We start from the raw sequence: 20,761 nt of genomic DNA, 5'->3' as shown, positions 1-20,761 counted from the left end.
CAGATAAGCAAATGAACAGAAACTACTTATTATAAATCAAAGCAAGCCCACAAGTTCTCTACTATTAAGATCACAAGTTAAAGGCATTACAGTCGACACTCTCCCTGATGGTAAAACTTTTTCAAGAATCAAATTTTGCAATTATGGTCACAACTATATGGCAGATTTAAATATTTCCAAAAATCTAAGAGGAAAAAGAAGAAAAACAAAACCCTTATTAGCACAGGCTAATGCCCATCAATGAGTCACAAAATGAGTTTTCTTAAAGACACCAAATCCTAATTTCTTTTGAATGTGAATTAAGAAAAAAAAAAAGGAAAAGAAAAAAAGAAAGTTAACAGGTGGTAAGAGTTTCAGTCCGGCTTTAAACAAAGGAAACAAGTACTCAGGGATACAATGAAAGAAGCAAGGCTATCTAAGGCAACTATGAAGGGAGATAAGATGGTCAGCATCGACTCCTCAGTCTGACCTCTTCAGCTCTTACAACAGCAATTGCACTGGACCGTCTTTGTAAAATGCTTTTGAGATCTCCAGATAAGTGATCATTAAGAAAGCTGTGTATCTCACAGCAGAGTGATACATGCATTTCTGTACCTACTTCAAACCAGAAACAAAGATGTTAAGCAACATGCCCAAGGTCATGCAAAGCTAAAGGCAGGAACAAACCACAGAGCCCAGACTTGCACAGCGCTTAAGAAAGAATCCATCACAGTCGGGCATGCACTAAAAGAAGTAAGCATGTGTCTCTGTATTTGACAACATCTGACCTATGGAAGGAAGTAGTTTCAAGACAAGTGGCAAGAAACAAAACACAGCTGCAGCAGAAAGCCCTACCAGGGAATAGCTCAGCACCAGGAATAAGTAGCACCACCTCGCAGGATATTTGTCAGACTGCCTGCTGTAGCACCACACTTGCAGAGCTGCATTCAAAGAAATGGTTATGCCAGACACACAGGCTCTAAATAAAGGCAGAATAAAAAATATAAATCTCAAAAAAAAACAACCTGAAAAGATGCTGGTGTGTGCAACTTGCCACACGCAGACAACCAAAATGCTACCAACTGTAATTTCTAGAACATTGTGCACTACCAAGACATGACTACCAGCTGCCTATGAAGTGAATCATCACATTAAAAAAATGACTTTTTTTAGTCCACTAAAATCTTTTCTAGAAGCTGCAAAATTAAACTATTCTGCATCAAAACCAAAACCAATTCCAGTAAATACACCTCATTTTGACTTCAGTAGACCTGTCAGAACTCCTAGTATTCTGATGTTTTCTACTTTTATTGTGTGGGGTTTCTTCTCAAAAATATGTCAAAATAAGGCACAATTAACCTCTATCAATTTCTCACCAGCTCTTGTCATACTAAAGCAAGCAGAAAATGCTCTTCTAATTCTGAAATTCACTTTTGAAATTTAAATCACAGAAAGAGAAAGAAAATAAACCAAAAAAGTCATTCTTTTGTATGCTGCAAATATATAAATAAATATTAAAGCTTTTCCTCATTTAAACTGCATTTGGAATATCCTACACCATTAGTTAAAATGACAGAAGAATACAGCTACCTGAAGCCTATATAAAGAATCTCTCTTTAACAGGCTTTTAAAGATTGAAGCTAGAGCATCTAAAAAGCACATCCCTGAATAATTTAAGATTCCTGGCATCTACATTGAAAGCACCCCTTTACTAAACCTGGAGGAACAAAAAAAAGAGGTAAGAGAAAGAATAAAGGTCATGAAAGATCAGTGACAAAATCACTACTAAAAAAATGATTTTTTCTATCTTAAGGTTTAATCAGACATGGAAAAGCATGGATTTTTACAGTCAGCCCTTCAATTTGCTGTCAACAGATGTGGTCTAACACTAACATTTACCCCTTGGCAGTGGTAGGTAAGGTGAGGCTGCTATGATCTCGGAAACAACACAGGAACAAAATAAACAAGAAGGAAGGAAACTGATCAAGAAGGTGAAGCACAAGACAATTCCTCTTTAACAGAAACTCTGCAGCAAATAAAAGCCAAAATCTAGAATTTACCATTAATTTAAAATATGTAACTAACACTTCAAGGCAAAAGAAAAAAAAAAGAAAAAGAAAACTCTGAAAAAGTAAACCCATGCAAATATATATTATTAAAACAAAATAACCCATGATTATACTATTAAGACACCAGGCAATCTAGTTTGGTGCAGAGTAACCCCCATTTATAACCAACTGTACCAAGGTCGCATTACAATTCAGTGTTTTGTTGACAATACCAAGTTTTCTTTGCCAACTACATCTTTTAAACATCAGCAAATCCTACCTACTTCCTCTTGTGTCTGTCACAGAAACCATCCAAACAATGGGAGCAAGTAATCTTCACCTCAACAGCTATTGACTTCGAGCAAACTGAACACTTTATTCATTTTTGCTCCTGGAGTGAAAAGTCCTTGCTGTTCTACAGTATCTGAAAGCCTTGCCACTGATTACAACCAGTTCAGGATCTGGCTCCTCCTCGGTATATGAAAATGGGCTTGAAACAATAGGAAACCTTATCTGAGGAAGTTAACACAGGTCACGCTTCTCCAAATGTGAATACTAACTTCACACTGAGGGAAAAACAGCTTAATTATGTTTTATGAATTGGGTAAGAATTAGGAAAAAGTGTCGCATACAGAATGTTGATTAAAAAGAACCACCCCAAAACATTCACCTTTTTAGAGGTAACAGATTTTTTACATCTTTGCTTTACACAACTTTTCATGTTACTGTCAAAGAATAGTCATTAGGAAGTTACTTGAATGTTCAGCAAACAAGTGAACTGCATTATAGAAGCAGATTCAAAAAGAGACAAAACCAACCTGCCTGAAACGAAGTTTTGCGTAAAAGCCTGCAGAAGTGATTCCTCACTTCTTCTGTGGAATTTTTATTTCTTGCAAGAAGGCAAATGAAAAACTAAGAAAATTACACTATTTAATATGCAATTCAATATTTTGCCAGTATAATTTCAAACAAAAAAAATTTTTTTTTATACACATTGTTGTCTCTTAGAACTCCAGAATTTCAGTGCTCAAAGAAAGTAGAAAGGTACAAGAAACCAAACTGTCTTTTGTTTTTCAAATTTCAGCCAAACAAGCTATCTGTAATCTAGTCTAAATTCCACTTACTCTAAACAAAATTGCACAAAGGTTTCTTGGGATAGGTATGCCAAATTAAAAAATATTTAATAAAAAGGTAAGAGAAGATGGAGCTTTGATGACAAAAAAGTAAGGTTTGAAAGTGCAGACATTACCAAGATTCTTATAGTAAGAAAGGCCTCTTTCCAGAAGATAAAAGAAGAAAAATTTGTTTTGTTACTCCTTTACTTTCGTAAAGGAGTAACAAAACAAATTTTACTTTTAAACAGCTTAAAACTTGAAGTGCTGGATCCTGAGCTAATAGAAATATGCGCAATTCCAGTAACGTCAATAATACCACAAAGTTATGCTAGCTGTTGATCTCATTCATAATATCTAAAGCCCACACCTAACTATAAATACACATATTATGTTTGCTTTTCAAAAACTGATTGAAGTTTAATAGCAAGTCATAATTGAAATATTCATGGTCCCAAGCTAGCTTTGAAGTTAAATCCGTGAGTGGACAAAGTGGACTGTATATCTAATCTAAACTAAATGTTTCCCCTAGTTACTAATACCAGTGTAGTTTCACTAGTTAAAATCATTATTACAGAAAATAAATGCAAAAGCCACAGCACTTTAAGGGGCATTTAATCCTGCTCAGAGATAGGACACAGCACATAATATTGGCAGTATCAGCTCCTCCACTACCTTCCACATCTTGCTTCAAAAGCTGATTTCTTCAAATCACCAAGCTGGTGGTTTCTAGGCAAGAAAATTTTAACCCCACTGCTCCAGAACTGCTAATGTTACTGAAGCTTCTTAAGTCTCCTTTCAAGGTTTAAATTTAACATCACAACTTTCAATTTAACAGTACAGAGCTGTCTCGGCTTTAAAGCCCCTTTCTCAAGAAATTAAGCTATAAATAAAATGTCATTATTTTTTTTCTACCTGGACAGCAGATTTTAACTGTTTCACTGGAACACTTCAGTTTTCTTTACACACTTTGCACATCACATACACACCCTTATCTATATCCAACTCCATAAATGAAATTTCTGTAGCGAAGCACAGTTTAGTTTAGATGCCTTTAAACTGAAGTGGCTGTGACCCCCTTCATCGGTTTACACTTCTGTCCTTTTTCATTTTTGTCTCAGTTAAATGTATTAAACACTAAATCTGTGACACCTTGTCTATTCTCTCCCATGTAGAAATAACAATAAAAATTAAAATAAATAAAATAAAGTAGATATTAAAAAACAGAAATCAAGTGCTTTTGCCACACTGCTGCCAGTAATGGGCTCAATACTGCACAGTTATAGACTATATAGAACAAGTCATTATAATGGAGTTTGAAGGCAAGCTTGGATCTAGAGAAAACAGTCACAATTGTGCTACTTCTGCAGCAGTAATTTCCCCATGGCTTTGGTTATGTTGATCTCCGTTCCTGTTCTGCAGAGCCCACAGCTACATACATTATATCCAAGTATATGTCTGAAACTCCATAACCTTTGCCAGAGTAACTCTCCAGGAAGCTCTCCTGACCTTTACTTAAGATAAAGAAACCAACTGAAATGAAGAAATAAATGTTCCTTTGATAATACTGTGTAAGCTGTGGCTAAGGAACTTTGAAACACAACAGCATTAATAAAATAGCCATATTAGGAGAATTTCTTTATCACCAAAAGCAGTGGCCAGCTTCAATGGGGCTTTTCATAGTCCACAAATTATTTTCCAAGAATCATTGACTTGTTGTGTAACGATAATTGTGGGTTAATAGAAGCCCCAGTTGAACTTTGTACTCTTACACAAAGGCATATGCATGAATGACTGTATTTGGACGCCGATCTATATGTCAAGCAACATATCTGATTTTCCATTTATAGATTGTTTTGTCTTTTGTATTGTAATTTTAAAAAAGTCTTTGAAGACAGAGGTAAAAACAAACAAACAAACCTCTGTTATAAAAGGCAATTTTCAAATTTAAAAGTGACCATGATTGTTGGTTAGCATATGTACAGGAACTTTGAGAGAAAAACTAATTTAAATTGTTGCTGTGCAGGAATACTATCCTGCACAACAACAATTCCGCGGGATTAAAAAAAAGCATGGGCTTTTTTTTGCCTCACAAAATGCTGTTATGAATAGTCTTAATGAATTCTTCTTAAAACAGCTTCTTAGTAACTGGAAAAAATAATCTAAAGGATTTATAGGAAAATTCAGTAAGTGTGACTTTTTTTTTGGTTTAAAGACAATTTAAATGCAATTCTTCCTAATCTCTCTAAAATAATCTTAATATTTCAGTATATGAATGCCTTGTTTAACAGCTATCTGGTTTAGTGAACTGCCGTAATTCACTCCAGTAGGATAAGCTATTTATGTTATTTAGCAAAATGAAAAAGCTACCATGTACTCTGCTACAACCAGCAGACACTGTTTAGAAGAGACCTCTGATGACAGGGAGAAGCTTTGCCATGAAGAATAAAACTACAAAAAGAAGCTCCAAGAAGCCTGTGACTGTCAGATGTTTCTCATGCTATGCCCTTGCAATCATCCAATACCGCAGAACATCAGGTACAGCAAAATGGAGCCAGCATTTAACAGAATAGAAGCATTTTAATGGGTAAAGGCAAGACTTGAGGAGTATAGGCTGATAAAAATAAGTTTAGACTCTAGTTAAGTAAGTAGAAAGCAATGCAAAGCACCCAGCTTAACATAACTCCTGTTTACACCGATTAATGCAAAGGAAAATATTATTTGAGCAAGAAAATGCCACATGCTAAGACAACTTTAAAATGCTTCAGCTGTGGCTGTATTTGATTGATTACATGTAGAATCTTATTTATTTATTCATACATAAAATGTGTTGAGCACCCTCTGCTCAGCAGAGATGCATCCTACGTCCCATAATATCTGATCTGTACTGGCTAAAAAGCTCCTCTGCACACTCTACAGACAAAGAAACTCCTTCCACCTCCACAACGTAAGTTTTTCCAGTCTTCCCTGGAGCTGTGGGTGGAAATGACAGGGAAGGGCCCCCATGCTAAAGGTTATACCTTCAACACAAAGAATTTCTTTTGGCTGCATGTCAAAATGCCACTTGCTTTATCTACTCATCACGCTGATGTCACCGATCAGCAAAAGGAGCTATCACATGACCACAATATGACAAAATAAATAACAAATACAAAGATGTAGATATAAATATACAAATATGTATATTTCAAGAAAGTGATGATTTGTAGTATACTTACAACTTTCAGCCTGATAGTCTGGCACAAACTGCTCATCATTGTCAGGTACCTGAGCTGAAGAAAGGAAAATAAAAACAAAACAAACAAAAACAAAGAATTAAAATAAGCCATTAAAGCATAAATAAAGACTCTTGTGCTTAATTTAAAGCACAGTCAAATTTAAAATTATGATTTTTGTTTCTTCATTGTTTAGTATGAAAATCAGGCAAGCGCATCATTTTAATATCAAGATAAACCCTGGGGTGAAGCTGTGTGATGCACAGTGAGTCCAGAGAAGTTCTGGCACAGAACAATGGGAATGGGAGGATGCAGGGACTCACTGGCCCTGCCTCACTCCCTTGTACCAGGACCTGGACCTACCAAGCCACTGGTAAAAATCATTAGTGCTTATTTTCAAAGTATCTGCACATAAAGTCCACATAAAACCAAATCCCACTGATTACCATTAATGCTTCTTTAACCTGAAACTACCACACCTTCGGGATACTTAAAAGTGATTCCAATTGTTCGTGGCAGTCAGCCAACACAGAAGGGATTTTCTGTTGTTGTTCTAAATATCCAAAAAAACCTATTTTACCAGACCATAGAATTCCTGGTTCAATGACAGCATTTCAGACATCAAAAAAGGTTTACTTAAAACAAAAATCACGATTAACATCCATTTGTCTTTTGTAAGATCATCTTCGCTTTTAGGAAACTACCATCACAAACCTGAGCTATTAAATACAATCATTTCACGGTCTGCTGATAGATAATTTTGCTCCTCTGGTACCACATTTCCTTTTCATTGTATATCTAAGACATTATCCATCTCTCAAGCTGTGTGGTAAACTCATTTAAACCATTTAAGCTGAAATAGCACTAAACGTTTATTATAGATGAACACATTCAAATAACTGCAGAACATTCCACAGAAGCAGTGTCCTCGGAGCATGACTGCTTCTGGTACATCAAGACAGATCCAGCCTATCTTCTCTTTACTTTGTCATCTTTTCCTCAACATCCACACTAACTGGAATCGCCACAGCAAAGCTGCGTGAAATTCTCATTTAAAAATACTTTTCCACAGTTCTTGTCCAAAGACAAGCAAATAATTCATATGATCTTAATTAAAAGTTAACATCTGCCATGATCTGGTTACCCAACAAGATTTGAAAGGTAAATGCTGTTTATATAATCATTTATCAAAACTGTGACTATCAAATGTTCTCAAATACATTAACGGATAAAATGTAACTTCTGTGCCCTTCAGAACACTTTCTAGTATAGAAAATGCAAATTCCCCATTATATATGTGCAATTTCTACTAGTTTGTACATAATTTCTTTGAATTAAAAATATATATTTAATTTAAATTAGTCATAATTATTTTGAATGTGCATTACAGTGCTCTTCATGGACCCGATTTCCACTCCTTTACTCAGGAAATAATTCTAATGACTTAACTAGAAGTTTTTTTCCTGGGTAAAGAGTTCAGAATCAGGCTCATAATACTGAAAAATTATTTGCTCTGGGTTTTAAAATAAAATTAAGATCCTACTATCTTAATTGCAGCAAATACCCCTTAAAAACAAATGACCTTGGAAATGTGCAAATACAGATTTTAAAAGAAGTGTGAGATAAATACACTAAGTGTAATTAGCCTTACTTTGAAAAAAAAAATAAAAAAGCATAGCTACTGTTGCTTTGTTGTTCAGGTTTCTAATTTAAAATAAAAGAACAAACTCAAGCCTGACAGTAACCCATCATTTTAGAATAAATCAGTACCTCTGAGGACATATTGGCTCCTTAAAGTTTGAAGTTGTATAAAAAACTGTCAATCCAAATATTCCCAGTATTTTGAGGCATTCAAATTCTCTTTCTTCCAGAGAAACCACAGAAGTTTTACTAAGAATGAACTCAGGGACAGGATGAGCCCCAATACTAATACTCTGCAATTTCTGACATTTCATGCAATTGACTACATGTGACTGTTTGGCATTTTCCTTACTAAAATGCCAATTATTTGACTGTCACAGAAAAATCTGATTATGAAATAAAAGTATTCTGCTTAAAAATCAGTCCCTAAGATTTCTAATATTTCCACTTGTTTTTGAAGCATCTTTGAGTACATTCAGAGTTAAAGCAATTTAATCACCCATCATTTTCAAATGCAGCAAGGAGGCTAGCAGAATTAATTTTTTTAAGATGCACCTGCATTTTATATATACATGTCTATGTAGAGATATATATAAATTTGTGAATCTGGGATATCTTTAAAAGCTTCAAAGAAAACAAAACCCCATTCTGTTTAAATAAAGAGGCTACATTTAGTGGTTGCAGAACAGGGATAGAAATCTCAAATAACTTTCCAGAGTCCTCTGTGCACTGGACAGCTTCACCAGTGCTTCCTTCTGGTTTTATCAGTTTAATTTGAATTAGTCCAGAGAAAAATCTGTTGTAGAGATTTATCTATTTATCAGTAAGTGAGGTTCTTTTTTTTCCCCAAGCCAGAGTACTCTATGAAAAAAATAAAATACATCTGGTTGAACTGTCATAAAAACCACTACATTACTTCCATTACCCCTGATTTGCTCTTGTTTATGGAGCAAACAAGAATAATGTATTTTATTCATGGATCCTCAAAATTTATGAAGGCGCATTTAATAGAGACAAAGCGCATCATTTTATCGGTACGCTAGAAACAGGTTGAGACTATGCTGTCAAAATTTACCTTCAATGCAATATTAACATAGTCTTAAAAGCCTCTGAAGAGAAAGGAACAACTCAAGTAAATGAGTGTTTAAAACCCTACCAAATATAAACAAAACAAATAACAGCATGCAAAACATTCAAACTAGGAAAATGCATTTCCACCTGGCATGCAAATTTAGTAGCATCAGTACCTTAGAAATGAGCCCACCAGCTTATATGGAGAAATTAAAAGGACCTTCTAACTGGTGGAAATGAGTACTTATTTCTTTCACTTAATCTGATACTATCCCTAAACAAGCAAAACTGAGACTTGCACATGATCATACTGCTGAAATGCAAGCACTCATTGTCATACAGAGACTCCTTCCAGCAGCATCTTGCTGTGAGATGCTGTATCATGAGATCCATCATCCCACCGCTCAAGCAGAGGAGGGCTTTTGGATAATTACAAGTAGATTTTGCAGCAAATTAAATAGGCAGGTAAAAACACTTCAACATGAATGTCTGAAAGGAAAATGTAACTTGCAGTGTCACAACTATGTACATATCTATATACATAGGCCATTCATTTCCTCTTTTATTCATCAATACTGCAACTTAGCAAGGCCACCATAAAAGCTTCTATTAACGTACAAAAGACACAACGCAGAAATCAGCAAAACTTTTTTTTTTACTTTGCCATTCAGAGGGAAATTGAAAAAAGATATCTGAAATGATCACCCATCTGAATGAGAACATTTCCTTGAGCTACTTAATTATGGGGGTCTGAGAAGGCAAGTATATTCCAAAAGATAAAAGGTTTTGACGGATATTAACCACGTGGCTTTTACTGCTTATAGCAGAAGCAGCTACATGAGTTCATTCCACATGCAGAGCCATCAAGTCTCAGACTCCTGAAGCAGACAACATCTGCAGCATAAGCTATCCAACTCAGCCTAGAATATTACCAAAAGTTTTTTTTTTCCTTCTGACTATAGCTATAATGTCTCAAGAGGATTTGGAAAGAATGCAGAAATTTAAATGACAATCTTGAAAATGTTATCAGTTTAGGTTTTATAGTTTCACTACCTACTGAGATATGCAAACATTCACAGCACAAAAATACTTAATACTTGTTTGTAGTTTTTAAAGCTTTAAACACTCTTTGAAAGGCTGAACTGACAGCTCATTTTGCAAAGGCAAATCCATTTGGAGGGAAAAAAAGTTTAGAATTCGGGCCTGTTAGCTTGCTTTCATTTCAAGTAAACAAAAAGTCCCCATTAACAAGCATCCAGGACAAAAGGAGTTAATATTTAATTAAAACCAGCGCTATCCACTGTAACAATGACCTGGAGCCAAACAAGGCAGAAGATGTATGAGTCATTCTTTCTGCCAGTGAATGAGACAGCTGATCTCCGAAGCAATTCCTCAAGACAAGCAGTCAGAACTGGAGTTCTGCCTCCATTCACAAAAACACAGTCCAGCATGAACCATGTGGCCCCAACCACAAGCTTTTCATGTCACACCCTTCCAGAAAGCTACAGCAAAGTAAACTTGAACTTTAGGCATAAACACAGTGATTTCACTGCTTTGTCTCAAGATGCAGCACAGACATGCTGAGGAACATTATTTAATAAATGAAAAGTTAAGCAAACTATAAAGGGCTTAAACTTAACCCTTCCTTCTCCTACTCACAAACTGCTTCCAAAAGCTCAGCTGCACTCCAGAGAAAGGTGTTCCGGCTTAAAAAAAAAAAAAACAACACTGGAAACTGTCCAGAAAAACAAGAAGCTGAAAATGCTTCTCTTAAAACTTTATTTTGGGTAGCAGAACACTTCCTGCAGTACTGTGTGCTCTGACCTCATGCTTCACTTTTAGAGCTAAGAGCAATTAGTTTTAAAATATCCATCATTTATTCAAAGTGGCAAAAGAAGTTGAAATTGACAGGAAATTCTATATGAGCAGTAGTATTTTGGCCTCAGCTAAAATAAGACTTTGGGTCTCAACAGTAATGGATCTATTGAGTTTTCTTTGATTCATTGTCAGTTCTGAGTATCTGAAAAATTGTAAGTATTCCTACAAGAGCTGGGGTGGGGGGGGTGTTGGTTGGTGGCTGTACTTTTTCCACAGGAACAAATGTTTCTAACAAAGAAGCGTTGGGAAGGTAAAACAGTGATAAATTTCAAGATGGGAAAAAATACTGTTTCCCATAAGCACTGGATTTGCTGTCAAAACAACCCCAAACCCTTTTTACATAACATGAGATGCTCTGACTAATAAACTTAAATGCACTTCGAAACTAGCTCCAGATCTCAAAATTCTTCCTTATGTGAATAATCCCTAGAAGTATGAAGATGGGTTTGTAGAATCTGCTCTTCATTTGCTGCTATACTAAAAATGAGAAAAAATATTAGCTTCAAAAATGTACTCACATTTAATATTTTGCTACATGCCTCATGGTTAGCAAACCCCTCTCCGCTTTTGAAAATTATGATTTTGAGTAATATAATTTACTTTACTAGCAAACAAGAAAAACATTTATTACTACTTTCAGACTTGTAGATTTTCGGTGGGTTTATTTCTTTTGGATTTTTATTTTAATAACATCCCATTCCCTCCTTTTTGCCTAATCTCACTGTTCTTTTTTTTTTGTGCAGATATTTATGATCATGAGCTATGAGTATTAGAAAATCAAATCTATCCGATCACTAGAGTCCACAAAAAAAAAAATTTAAAAAAAGAGAAATAAGATATTCTCTGTACTAAAAACTGAAAGTATTTTCACTTCTTTTAAGAGTGTTTGTTCCTGTCAGGCAGATTTCAGTCATGAAGGTATTAAATTACAATTTCTTGACTCTTACTGCTCCTATAAAAACGTGGATAGTTCTTGAATGTGGCTACATACCATCTGCCTTACACTGGCTGAATTTTACAACTTTTTGGCAGAAAAAAGCTAGTTAGCCAGATTAAATAAAGCCACTCTAACTAGACTAATATTTGAAGATCCCGTACTCTCTTTTATTAAAAGCAATCCTTCAAGACCTAGAAACTATTTCCTTTCACACCTCATTCAAGAAAAAAACTACAAGTCAACACTTGCTTAGACATCACTGCAACACTGGTGGGACCGTCAAATTAGGAGAACAGAAGGAAAAAACTTATTTCCTCAAGTTCATTCCAAAGTTGGCCAATAATTATTTGAGAGAAATTACTTATTTTCAGATACTAAGAAGTGGCTTATGAATACCAGTAGCCTGAAAAAGCCATCCACTCAATTTAGCAGAGTTACGAACCCGTTACCTGTAGCTGTTATTTCAAACCCTTCCTGTTCACTTAATCTTTTTGCATGCTTTTCAAATCACACAAAGAATGTTATATTTTAGTTTTTAGTATATTGCCATCTGAGAATCTTATAAACTATTGCTGCAAGAAGCAGATCTAGTGTATAAACGTATTATTTGTCTTCGCTTGGGATGACTTTTATGTATCTTAAACAAGCTGTAGGAGAAATTAGTATCTAAATGATATTTTTTAAAAATCTGAGATCTTCGTTCAGCTAGTATTTCCCAAAACCAAATGCTTTCACCATAGAAAGGAGACACTCACTTGCTACCAATTTGTTCTCTCTTCATTTTGTTCCACAACAAGTAGGTAGAGCTACCATGACAAGATAACATTAGATTAATATTTTAACCACTTTTTTCAAGTCACCGAACAACTGTTACCTGACAGAACAGATCTGATTCCAAATATAAGGAATCAATAAAGCCATTTTATAGTATTATCATGTCAAAATGTTGCCACTGAGTTATTTAAATATAAAAGATAAAATCCAAATAATATTTGTCTTGATTAGCAATAGGCAACTTTACTATTTCAAGGTTGAACATTGAAAAAATTATTAAAGGCTTCCCATTTTGAATTTCTAGCATGAGAAAGGTGTTACACTCTATTTTCTGTCTTGCATAACAATTGACATAGGGCAATCTTAGAGTTGTTTTACATCGAAATAATTTAGAGTCTTCCTTACATATATAACACTACAAAGAGTAAGTAAAACTCATTTCCATAAAAATCTACTATGCAGCTACTGGAATACATTTGTGAGCTCTCTGTAAGTAGTATTCAGCTTGTTAATTATGTAGTAATAAAATATTAAACAGGTTACACAAACTGTTTACATTTGGATTAATTTTTTAATACAAGTGAGCTTCCCACCATTTTCAAGAGGAAGAGAATACATTTCTTTTCTGTTTACTTGTTTACCACCAACTTGTCACAGGTGACACTAACTGTAAAAATCTTTAAGCTAAAATATATGATGCAGTAAGGACAGCTTCAGGAAAAGCAAAACAAAGAACAATTCATAAGCATTATTTTTGTGTGTCATAAAATGCAACTCACTTTCTTCTCCTAATAATAAGTAGATTTTTGACCTGGTTACTCCCCAGTAAGGATCTGAACTTGTGGGAGAAACCTGGTCAGCTGCCACTGCTTTTCTTAAAAAGGGTCAAGATGTTTTAAAATTTCATGGTCATTTCCCTGGCTCCAGAGCCTTATGAAAAGAAATATGTAAACAGTACTGATGCTGCCAAATTGGCAGACTTCTAGCCTAGGAAGGTCCAGAAGAACATAAATGGACACATCTAGCAATGGGTAAACAAGTCTGATTTCAAAATCTGTTTCCTGGCTAAGCTCATCCATATAGACATTTGAGCAGAGCTACAATGTCCTCAAACACTAGCAATATTATAAAGACTAACAGAAGTTGTTATGGGTGTTTTGGTTTTTTTTTTCCATAAAACTTTGGGATCAAGCTAATAGCTCAATATTTGATGTTGTCATCTTAACTTTTTATTTCAATTTTAGTTTAGCCTTATGAAAAGCTGTGCAAAGTTTGTTTCATGAAACAGCTCAAATGATGACATGACCCAAAACAGAGATTTCTTGAAGTATTTCTAGAACACTGTAAAACCTGTAATATTTAGTTGCAATATACTCTGGACAAGTAGTGTTATTTAAGTTATTTCTTTCTGCTAGATTAAAAAAAAAAAAAAAATCATTTTTAAAAATTTTTAAATATTTCCCAGACTATTTTATCTGCCTTTATATAAAGGTTATTCAGCCTAGCTGACATGGGACTAGACAACTTCTCTCTCAAAACCTATCTAAATTTATTCAGTGAAATACTCTCTGATAAAGAGGTTAAAAGGCTCTCAGACAAATGATTCTAGTCTAAAATAAGCAGTGCCTTCAGATTAAAAATTGCCATTACATTAATTTATGTACCTATGGAAATTATCAAATTTTCATTTTAAATTCTGCATTATTTTTCAAACTTCCATTATTATCTGCATATGCATTATGAATCTGCCTGTATTTTTTCTAACTTAAGATCAAAGAAATTTAACCATTTTTCAGAAACAAAAACATCCCTGCCAGTGAATCAAGCTGAAAGTTAGCCTCTAAATTAAAATATAATATCTTTCGAGTAGCATTTTAACATGTTTCTGATTTGCTAACATGAATGAGATGATACAATATAAAGAGCTCCCAAGGAAAATCACCACAGAGAGACAGCTACAGCTGACCACTATACTACAGAAATGATCTTAGATCAGGACAGCCTGTTTTCAATTATTAGGGAAGAATTGTATTAGTTCAGAAAAATATATCCTATGTTCCATTAATTTCAGGAAGGGTTTTTGATTATACACAGAATAACCCCATACTAAAACTAATACTAGCAGGAAAAATGTCTTCAAAATAAACAATACCTCACAACTTACTAATAGGTAAAGAGACCACACAAAAAGCTGTTAAAACAGAATCAGGACATAAACAAGTAGTCAGCAATATTTCCCCTTCTATAAACACAAACAGCAAGCATTTCACCCCAACACCCCTCCTTTAAAACAAAATCAAAACAAACAAATAAAAAAACCTCAAAAAAAAAAAAATCCCAACAACAACAAAAAAACCAAACAAAAAAAACCCCCCAAAAAACCAAACACAGAACATCTCTTCTATAAACAGCTGTGCGTAGTCCTGTACAGGAAAAAACTTAAACATACATGAATTTAAATCAGAATCACATTCATTTAAAACAGGATGAATCTGGAGAGATTATTTTAACTTGCATCAAATTTATGTCTATTTCAGATGAAGTTTACATAAAAAACTGACCAGAAATATTAAGAAGAAATAATGCACAAAAAATCATTATGCTTCAAATAAATAAACTGTACTGCAAATATCAAAGAAAAAAAAATCAGAAAATGTTGCTGAAAATAAATGAAGTTGAACAAGCAAAAAGGTACCTTGAAACTTGTTAAAGTTCTAATGCAGCAGCTCATTTTTGTTACTGTTAAATGAATATCTCAACAACTACTCGAAATTCAGATTTGTACATTATTATTCTTAAACCTTGTCTCTTCATTAGAATGTGCTCTGCACTGTTTGAAATACTGAAAAGAGCATGCATGTGTAAAACAGACTGATGGTAGTTTTCTAATCACCCGGTACAGAATCTCATGACTACAAATACAAAGACAAAAATAACATGCAAAATATTTAAAGGTTTCTGAAAAAAAAAAAAAAAAAAAAGAAAATAATAAAAGAAAAGAAAGAAAAAAAGTACTGGTTAAGTATTTCATACACACCTAATGTTCTGTGTTGTGAACAAGGTGGAAAGAAGACACTTGCACTTAAATCTTGAAGCATCCCGTCCCGATGAACCCAGAGAAACTAATTTCTGCCATCAGAAAAGTACTCCACCAGAACACCAAATAATTATATGTGCTGCTGAAAAGGAAACAGCAAGCCCAGTTCTGGCTGTATGTAGTCTCTCGAGGTACAATAATATAAACCTGATCAATTGCAATTAAAATCTGAACAGAGGCTTAGAACTTGAAGTCTTGGTGCATTAGTTCTTGCCAAAAGCAGATGTGATTGTGAGCTGGAAGCAATTTCTCCTGGTAATTTGTGATGACACTGGGTAGAGCAGCCCCAGAGTCCCCAAAGACAAACTCATCAGAGGCTCTAATGTATGCATGACACATGAGGTGGCTCTTTTAGAGCTCAATTAATTGGGCTGAACATTAAGACAGCAAGTTCAGGACTTTTTTTCTTTCCCCTCCAGAGCTGTTTTTCCTCTTTTTACAAGCAGTTTTTTCCCTTACCTTCTGCAAGCCATGTCTCCTGTAATTGGCTCAGATCTTGAAAGAGTTCTGCAAAAAGATAAAGACATGGATAAAACTTAATCTCTTCAAAAGATTAAAACAGGTTCAAAAACATATTTTTCCTTAAGAGCAATATACATTAATTCTGTTTTGGCAGTCAAGTGTACAGAAAAAGCAGGCATTATGAGGCATCAGTTACTGATTTTTCTACACCTATTAATAAAAACCCAAGCACTTACTGTATTTTCAGCTCTTGAAATAATAACCAGAATCTTAACAGAGCTCTGTAGTAATAAAAGGCTCATTCAGCAACACATAGAAGAGTTAAAAATCATAATGTTTCTTACAGGTGAACAATTTCTTCTTATACAATTCAGGCCTCCTCCTGTAATATCTGCCCCAGATAAAGCTTGCTTGACTTCCACAGTTCTGCCTAAGCAACAACTGAGTATTTTTAATAGTAGGGTCACAACTATCATACAAAAATTCTGAAGCCATGACCTGAGATGCTGCATAGCAAAGGGAAATGTGAAATCTTTTGTACTTCCCCTAATGTTTTACTTTGTTTTGACATGAGAATCACCACTATTTCCTCTATGCTGTACTCACTGTAGCTTCTTTAAAACTAAAACCACCTTCTTCATGGACTGAATTTTGCAGCAGCTTATCTTTTGCAATGCACTGAAATCAGTTACCTATAATGGTGCAAACCAGAGCAGCATTCGGCTTACTTGCAAGCCCCAGAAACTCAGTTACGAAAATTCTGTTTGTTAAGACTAAGTAGGATATTTGAACTAACAAATGGTTTATTTTTAATTTACTGTATTTTGAGAGAGACTTCCTCTTTTATGAATACTGACAGATAACTATTTACATATACTTAAATGACAGAGGCTATTCATTTATCCGGTGGACTGATACCCCACATGCACATTGGGAAATTATTTAACTGAAAATCAGAAGTTGCTTTTTTTTTAATCCAATTTTACAGGCAAATATGGATTTTAAAAAGTGTGTCAGTGTGTTCTTACTCTGGTAAGATTTACACAGGGGTAAGTTATAGGCCTCTACATATCTTCTTGTATGTCTTACGTACATTCAGGGCTCTAGGCGTAGCATAATACAGACCTTGTAACCCAAAGAAGTGTTAACAGCTATTACCAGCCTACAGTTCTCAAGCTACAGTCCTGAGCAGCTACTGATGGAACTAAATTACAAACCTTTGGGCCTCCAAAACTTTCTCCACTCTAGGCACCCTTAATTGAAATTCCCTGGATTTTTAACCCTGTTAATGTTATACAACAAGAAAAACAGGCCAGCAAGCACCAGAACCCTGACTATACAGTAAAGCTGTTGAAAATCAGATCTCCACACCCACATTCTCCTGCTACCACTAGTGAAGACATACCAGGGAATAGGACGTTAAAAGATGGGAGGGATGAAGAATGCCCTTAATATGAAGAGGCCTGATGGTGAAAAACCAGGTGTCATGACTTGTGTCAGATGCCGTAAAAGCTTGGCCTCAGTGCATGACATCCGTGTGCCAAATGTGCACAAAATGCAACAGGGTAAGTCAAGGAAAGACTTTCAAATTTATAAATTTATTGCCTTTGCCAGTTGGTTTTGCATTAGTAAATGTAGTTTTCTTGTCTTATTTATTCAGATTGATCTAGATGTATTTATCTCCAAAATAAATAAATAAATAGCTCTCAAAAAGCTTCTCTGCATTAGTAAGAAAAGGAGAAGGGGGGGTGGAACAACAAGCCCTCACCTTCTGAATCATGAGCCAGGTCTCTGTTAATGAATTTTCTTTTCCTGACATTTGTCGGTCTCTCATTACAGTTTCTCCCACGCGGATTCTATAAACAGGAAAGATCAGTTACTTTAGAAATCTGAGGTTTGAGATTCAGTTGGGTTTGTTTTGGGCTTGTTTTTATTTATTCAGTAATATGCAAAGTTGGCATAAATTCTTTACATTTTCAAACAGGGACTTCTTGCAAGCCTTCAATTTTTAACAAAAGATATTGCTGAGCACCTAATATCCCCCAAAAGATTCCTATGTCTAAATGCAACACATTTCTATCTATGTAGACATCTATTTGTACAATACATATATAATGTGCTCATGCAGCAACACAATACCAATCGTATTTTTAGCATCTAAAGTATACAAACCTACACAATAGCCCATAAATCCCCATAGCACAAGCTATGCAGGAGAACCCAGACATGAAATTATAAAACTGCTTTGTTTCCCTGTGTTACTTATAAAATTGTTTGCAAAGTCCTGAAAGAAAAAAAAAAAAAGAGGGGGGGAAAAAAAAAAGGTTAATGTTTGCCTCAACTTCATTCTTTTGAACGTTGCAGGCAAACGCAGCCAGAAACTTTGAATGCAGCTGCTGCTGCTCTCGGCTCCCTCATCCGCTAATCATGTGCATGATTTTTTAATCATCCCAAAACTGTCTTTAAAAGAACACGATGCTGTATTGCAATAACTAAGAAGACAGGCTCATCTTGCAAGCAAAGCTCCCAGATGAAGAGTCGCCCCTGCAGCCGTAACAAAGCAGAGACTGTGTCTGTAAAACTCCCCCACAGAAATAAGTCGGAGTCAAGTTTATAAACACCAACTTTGAACTGATCACTCACATTGGTGACCATGTAAGGCACTTGCTGGTCATAAAATCCATCCATTCTGCAGCTCTTCCACGAGTCTTAGCTCAGTGGTTTTATTTACTGGGCATTTGATCTGGAGATTTCCTCGGGATCTGGATTCCAATCAGCCTAGAAGGGAATACAAGATGGCTTTTAGATTTAAAAAAAAAAAAAAAAAAAAAAAAAAAAGGCAGCATGAATGAACCGCTTGCATTTGCATACCTAATTAACCTCAAAGAGTCCCATTCATAAAAAACAACCCTCCCTTCTCTGCCTTCACCTGGGTTACACGCTCCTGCCAGCAAACCGCGGAGCAAAAGCACTCCGCGGCGGCGGCAGCCGGCGGGGCGAGAGGCAGGGCTTTATTTACACTGCGCGCCGCACCCGCGGGCGCTCCGCGCCGGCGGCAGCCCCGGCTCTCGCAAGCGTGCGCTCAACTCGTAATGGCGAACGCGGGGCTGGCCGCGCACCTCGCGGCGGCGGCGGCGCCCGGCGGCCGCGCGCTCGCCGCCCTCACACACACGCACACACGGACACGGCCCCCCCGCCCCGCGCACCAGCCACCTTCTCCCACGGGATCGCGCCCGCAGCCCCACCGCCGCCGCGCAATCCTGCGGGGCGGCGGGCAAAGTTGCGGGGCAAGACCCACCTGAAGGCCACGCGCGGCGATCGGCTGCAAAAAATTCCCTCCAAATTTAATAAAAACATTAATTATTCCCCGGCACTTCCCCCTTGGAAGCCGCGAGCGCCACTGACAGAGCTCAATCCCGTGGTTTTTCCTCTCCTCCTCCTCCAGGGGCCCCCGAGCCGCGCCGGCGGATCCCCGCCGCCCATTGGCTCCCCGCGCCCCCCGCCGGATCGCCGGATCGCCGCGCGCCCGCCCGGCCCCGGCCCCGGCCCCGCCCGGCCCCGCGGGGGGCGACCCCGCCGCTGCCCCGACCCGCGCCGCAGCTCGGGGGCCCGGCGGCGTCCCGGGCGGTATCCTGCCGCGGGCACGCCGTGTCCCCTGCGCCCCCCGGGTGGCGAGGCAACCCCTTCCATTCACAAAAAAAAAAAAATTATTTGAAGAAAAAGTTTGGCCTCTCTGACTCCGTAATGCAAAACGCACCTCCCACGCACACGCGCGCCCTTTCGGGTGGCAGAGCTGCCCCGCAAAGCGCCGCGGGCGCCCGGAGCTGAGCGCGGCGAGACACACTTCGTACCGTTTTGTCCGGAGCTGGTGGCATCCCAGGGCTCATGGTTGCTCTCGGTTTGTTTGTTTTTTTTTTTTTGTTGTTGTTGGGCGTTTTTGGTTAGTGGTTTTGGGGTGGGTTTTTGGTTTGGGGTTTTTTGGGGGGGTTTTTTTGTTGTCTTTTTTTTTAATTGAATCATAGAAAGCAATTTTTATTTCTATGAGGATGACATAATTTCTAGTTTTTTTGGACAGAATTTGCAGCATCTATACACAGGATCTAGGGAAATTTTTGGCGTAGTGTTGCCAGGACCTACCAAGGTCAGGACTTCTGAGGATTTCTCAAAGACAGCAAGCTTTCTGTTCTTTGGACAGAGTGGCTGTTGAAAGGCTGTATCCAAAAACTCTTGCATTTCTGAACTGCCAAGATGCACCAAGGCAGATTGTGTGATTTCATAACAGCTATATTTGTCCTCTCTTTGAGCAGTAAATTCCAGGTACCACAGCAATCAGGTGGTAAATTTAGGTATTCATGACGCTGTCTTGCTGTGGGATACAAAGCTTAAGGTTTCTGTGATCTGATGTAGTTCAGCATCTAACAAGTAGTCCCAAAGCCAGCAAGTCCAGCTTCTCAGCCGTTTCTGAGGGCTCACTTTATAGCTGACAGTGTAAAGCCAGCTAAAGAAACCTGCTTTTGCATAATTTCCCTCTGGTGTTTTTAGCAATA

General features: G+C 36.8%; 1 protein-coding gene and 1 long non-coding RNA gene across 9 annotated transcripts in view; one reads left to right on the top strand and one right to left on the bottom strand.

Annotated features, from left to right (window-relative positions):
* Positions 1–20,132, bottom strand: part of ETV1 (ETS variant transcription factor 1) — a 67,282-nt gene extending 47,150 nt beyond the window's left edge. Inside the window, exons 1-5 of one of the 8 annotated variants that reach the window (XM_077787705.1) lie at positions 20,066–20,132; positions 18,858–18,992; positions 17,983–18,070; positions 16,212–16,259; positions 6,358–6,411 (exon numbers count right to left, since the gene is read on the bottom strand). In XM_077787705.1, coding sequence (XP_077643831.1) covers positions 6,358–6,411; positions 16,212–16,259; positions 17,983–18,070; positions 18,858–18,902 — 235 coding nt within the window. In that variant the 5' untranslated portion in view covers positions 18,903–18,992; positions 20,066–20,132. Of the gene's footprint in view, positions 1–834; positions 2,288–2,307; positions 3,306–6,357; positions 6,412–15,692; positions 16,162–16,211; positions 16,260–17,982; positions 18,071–18,857; positions 18,993–19,085; positions 19,295–19,512; positions 19,715–19,971 lie in introns of those variants that run through there. The other 7 variants (XM_077787719.1, XM_077787700.1, XM_077787710.1 and 4 more) reach the window with 7 other exon arrangements.
* The window catches only part of LOC144247308 (uncharacterized), a 297,702-nt gene that overhangs the window by 216,135 nt on the left and 60,806 nt on the right, over positions 1–20,761 (top strand). The gene's annotated exons all lie outside the window — the stretch shown is intronic.

The sequence above is a fragment of the Lonchura striata genome, chromosome 1 (genome assembly GCF_046129695.1).
Source record: "Lonchura striata isolate bLonStr1 chromosome 1, bLonStr1.mat, whole genome shotgun sequence".
Taxonomy (NCBI): domain Eukaryota; kingdom Metazoa; phylum Chordata; class Aves; order Passeriformes; family Estrildidae; genus Lonchura; species Lonchura striata.
The sequence above is the reverse complement of the archived record's forward strand: the minus strand, read 5'-3'. Positions and strand labels throughout refer to the sequence as shown.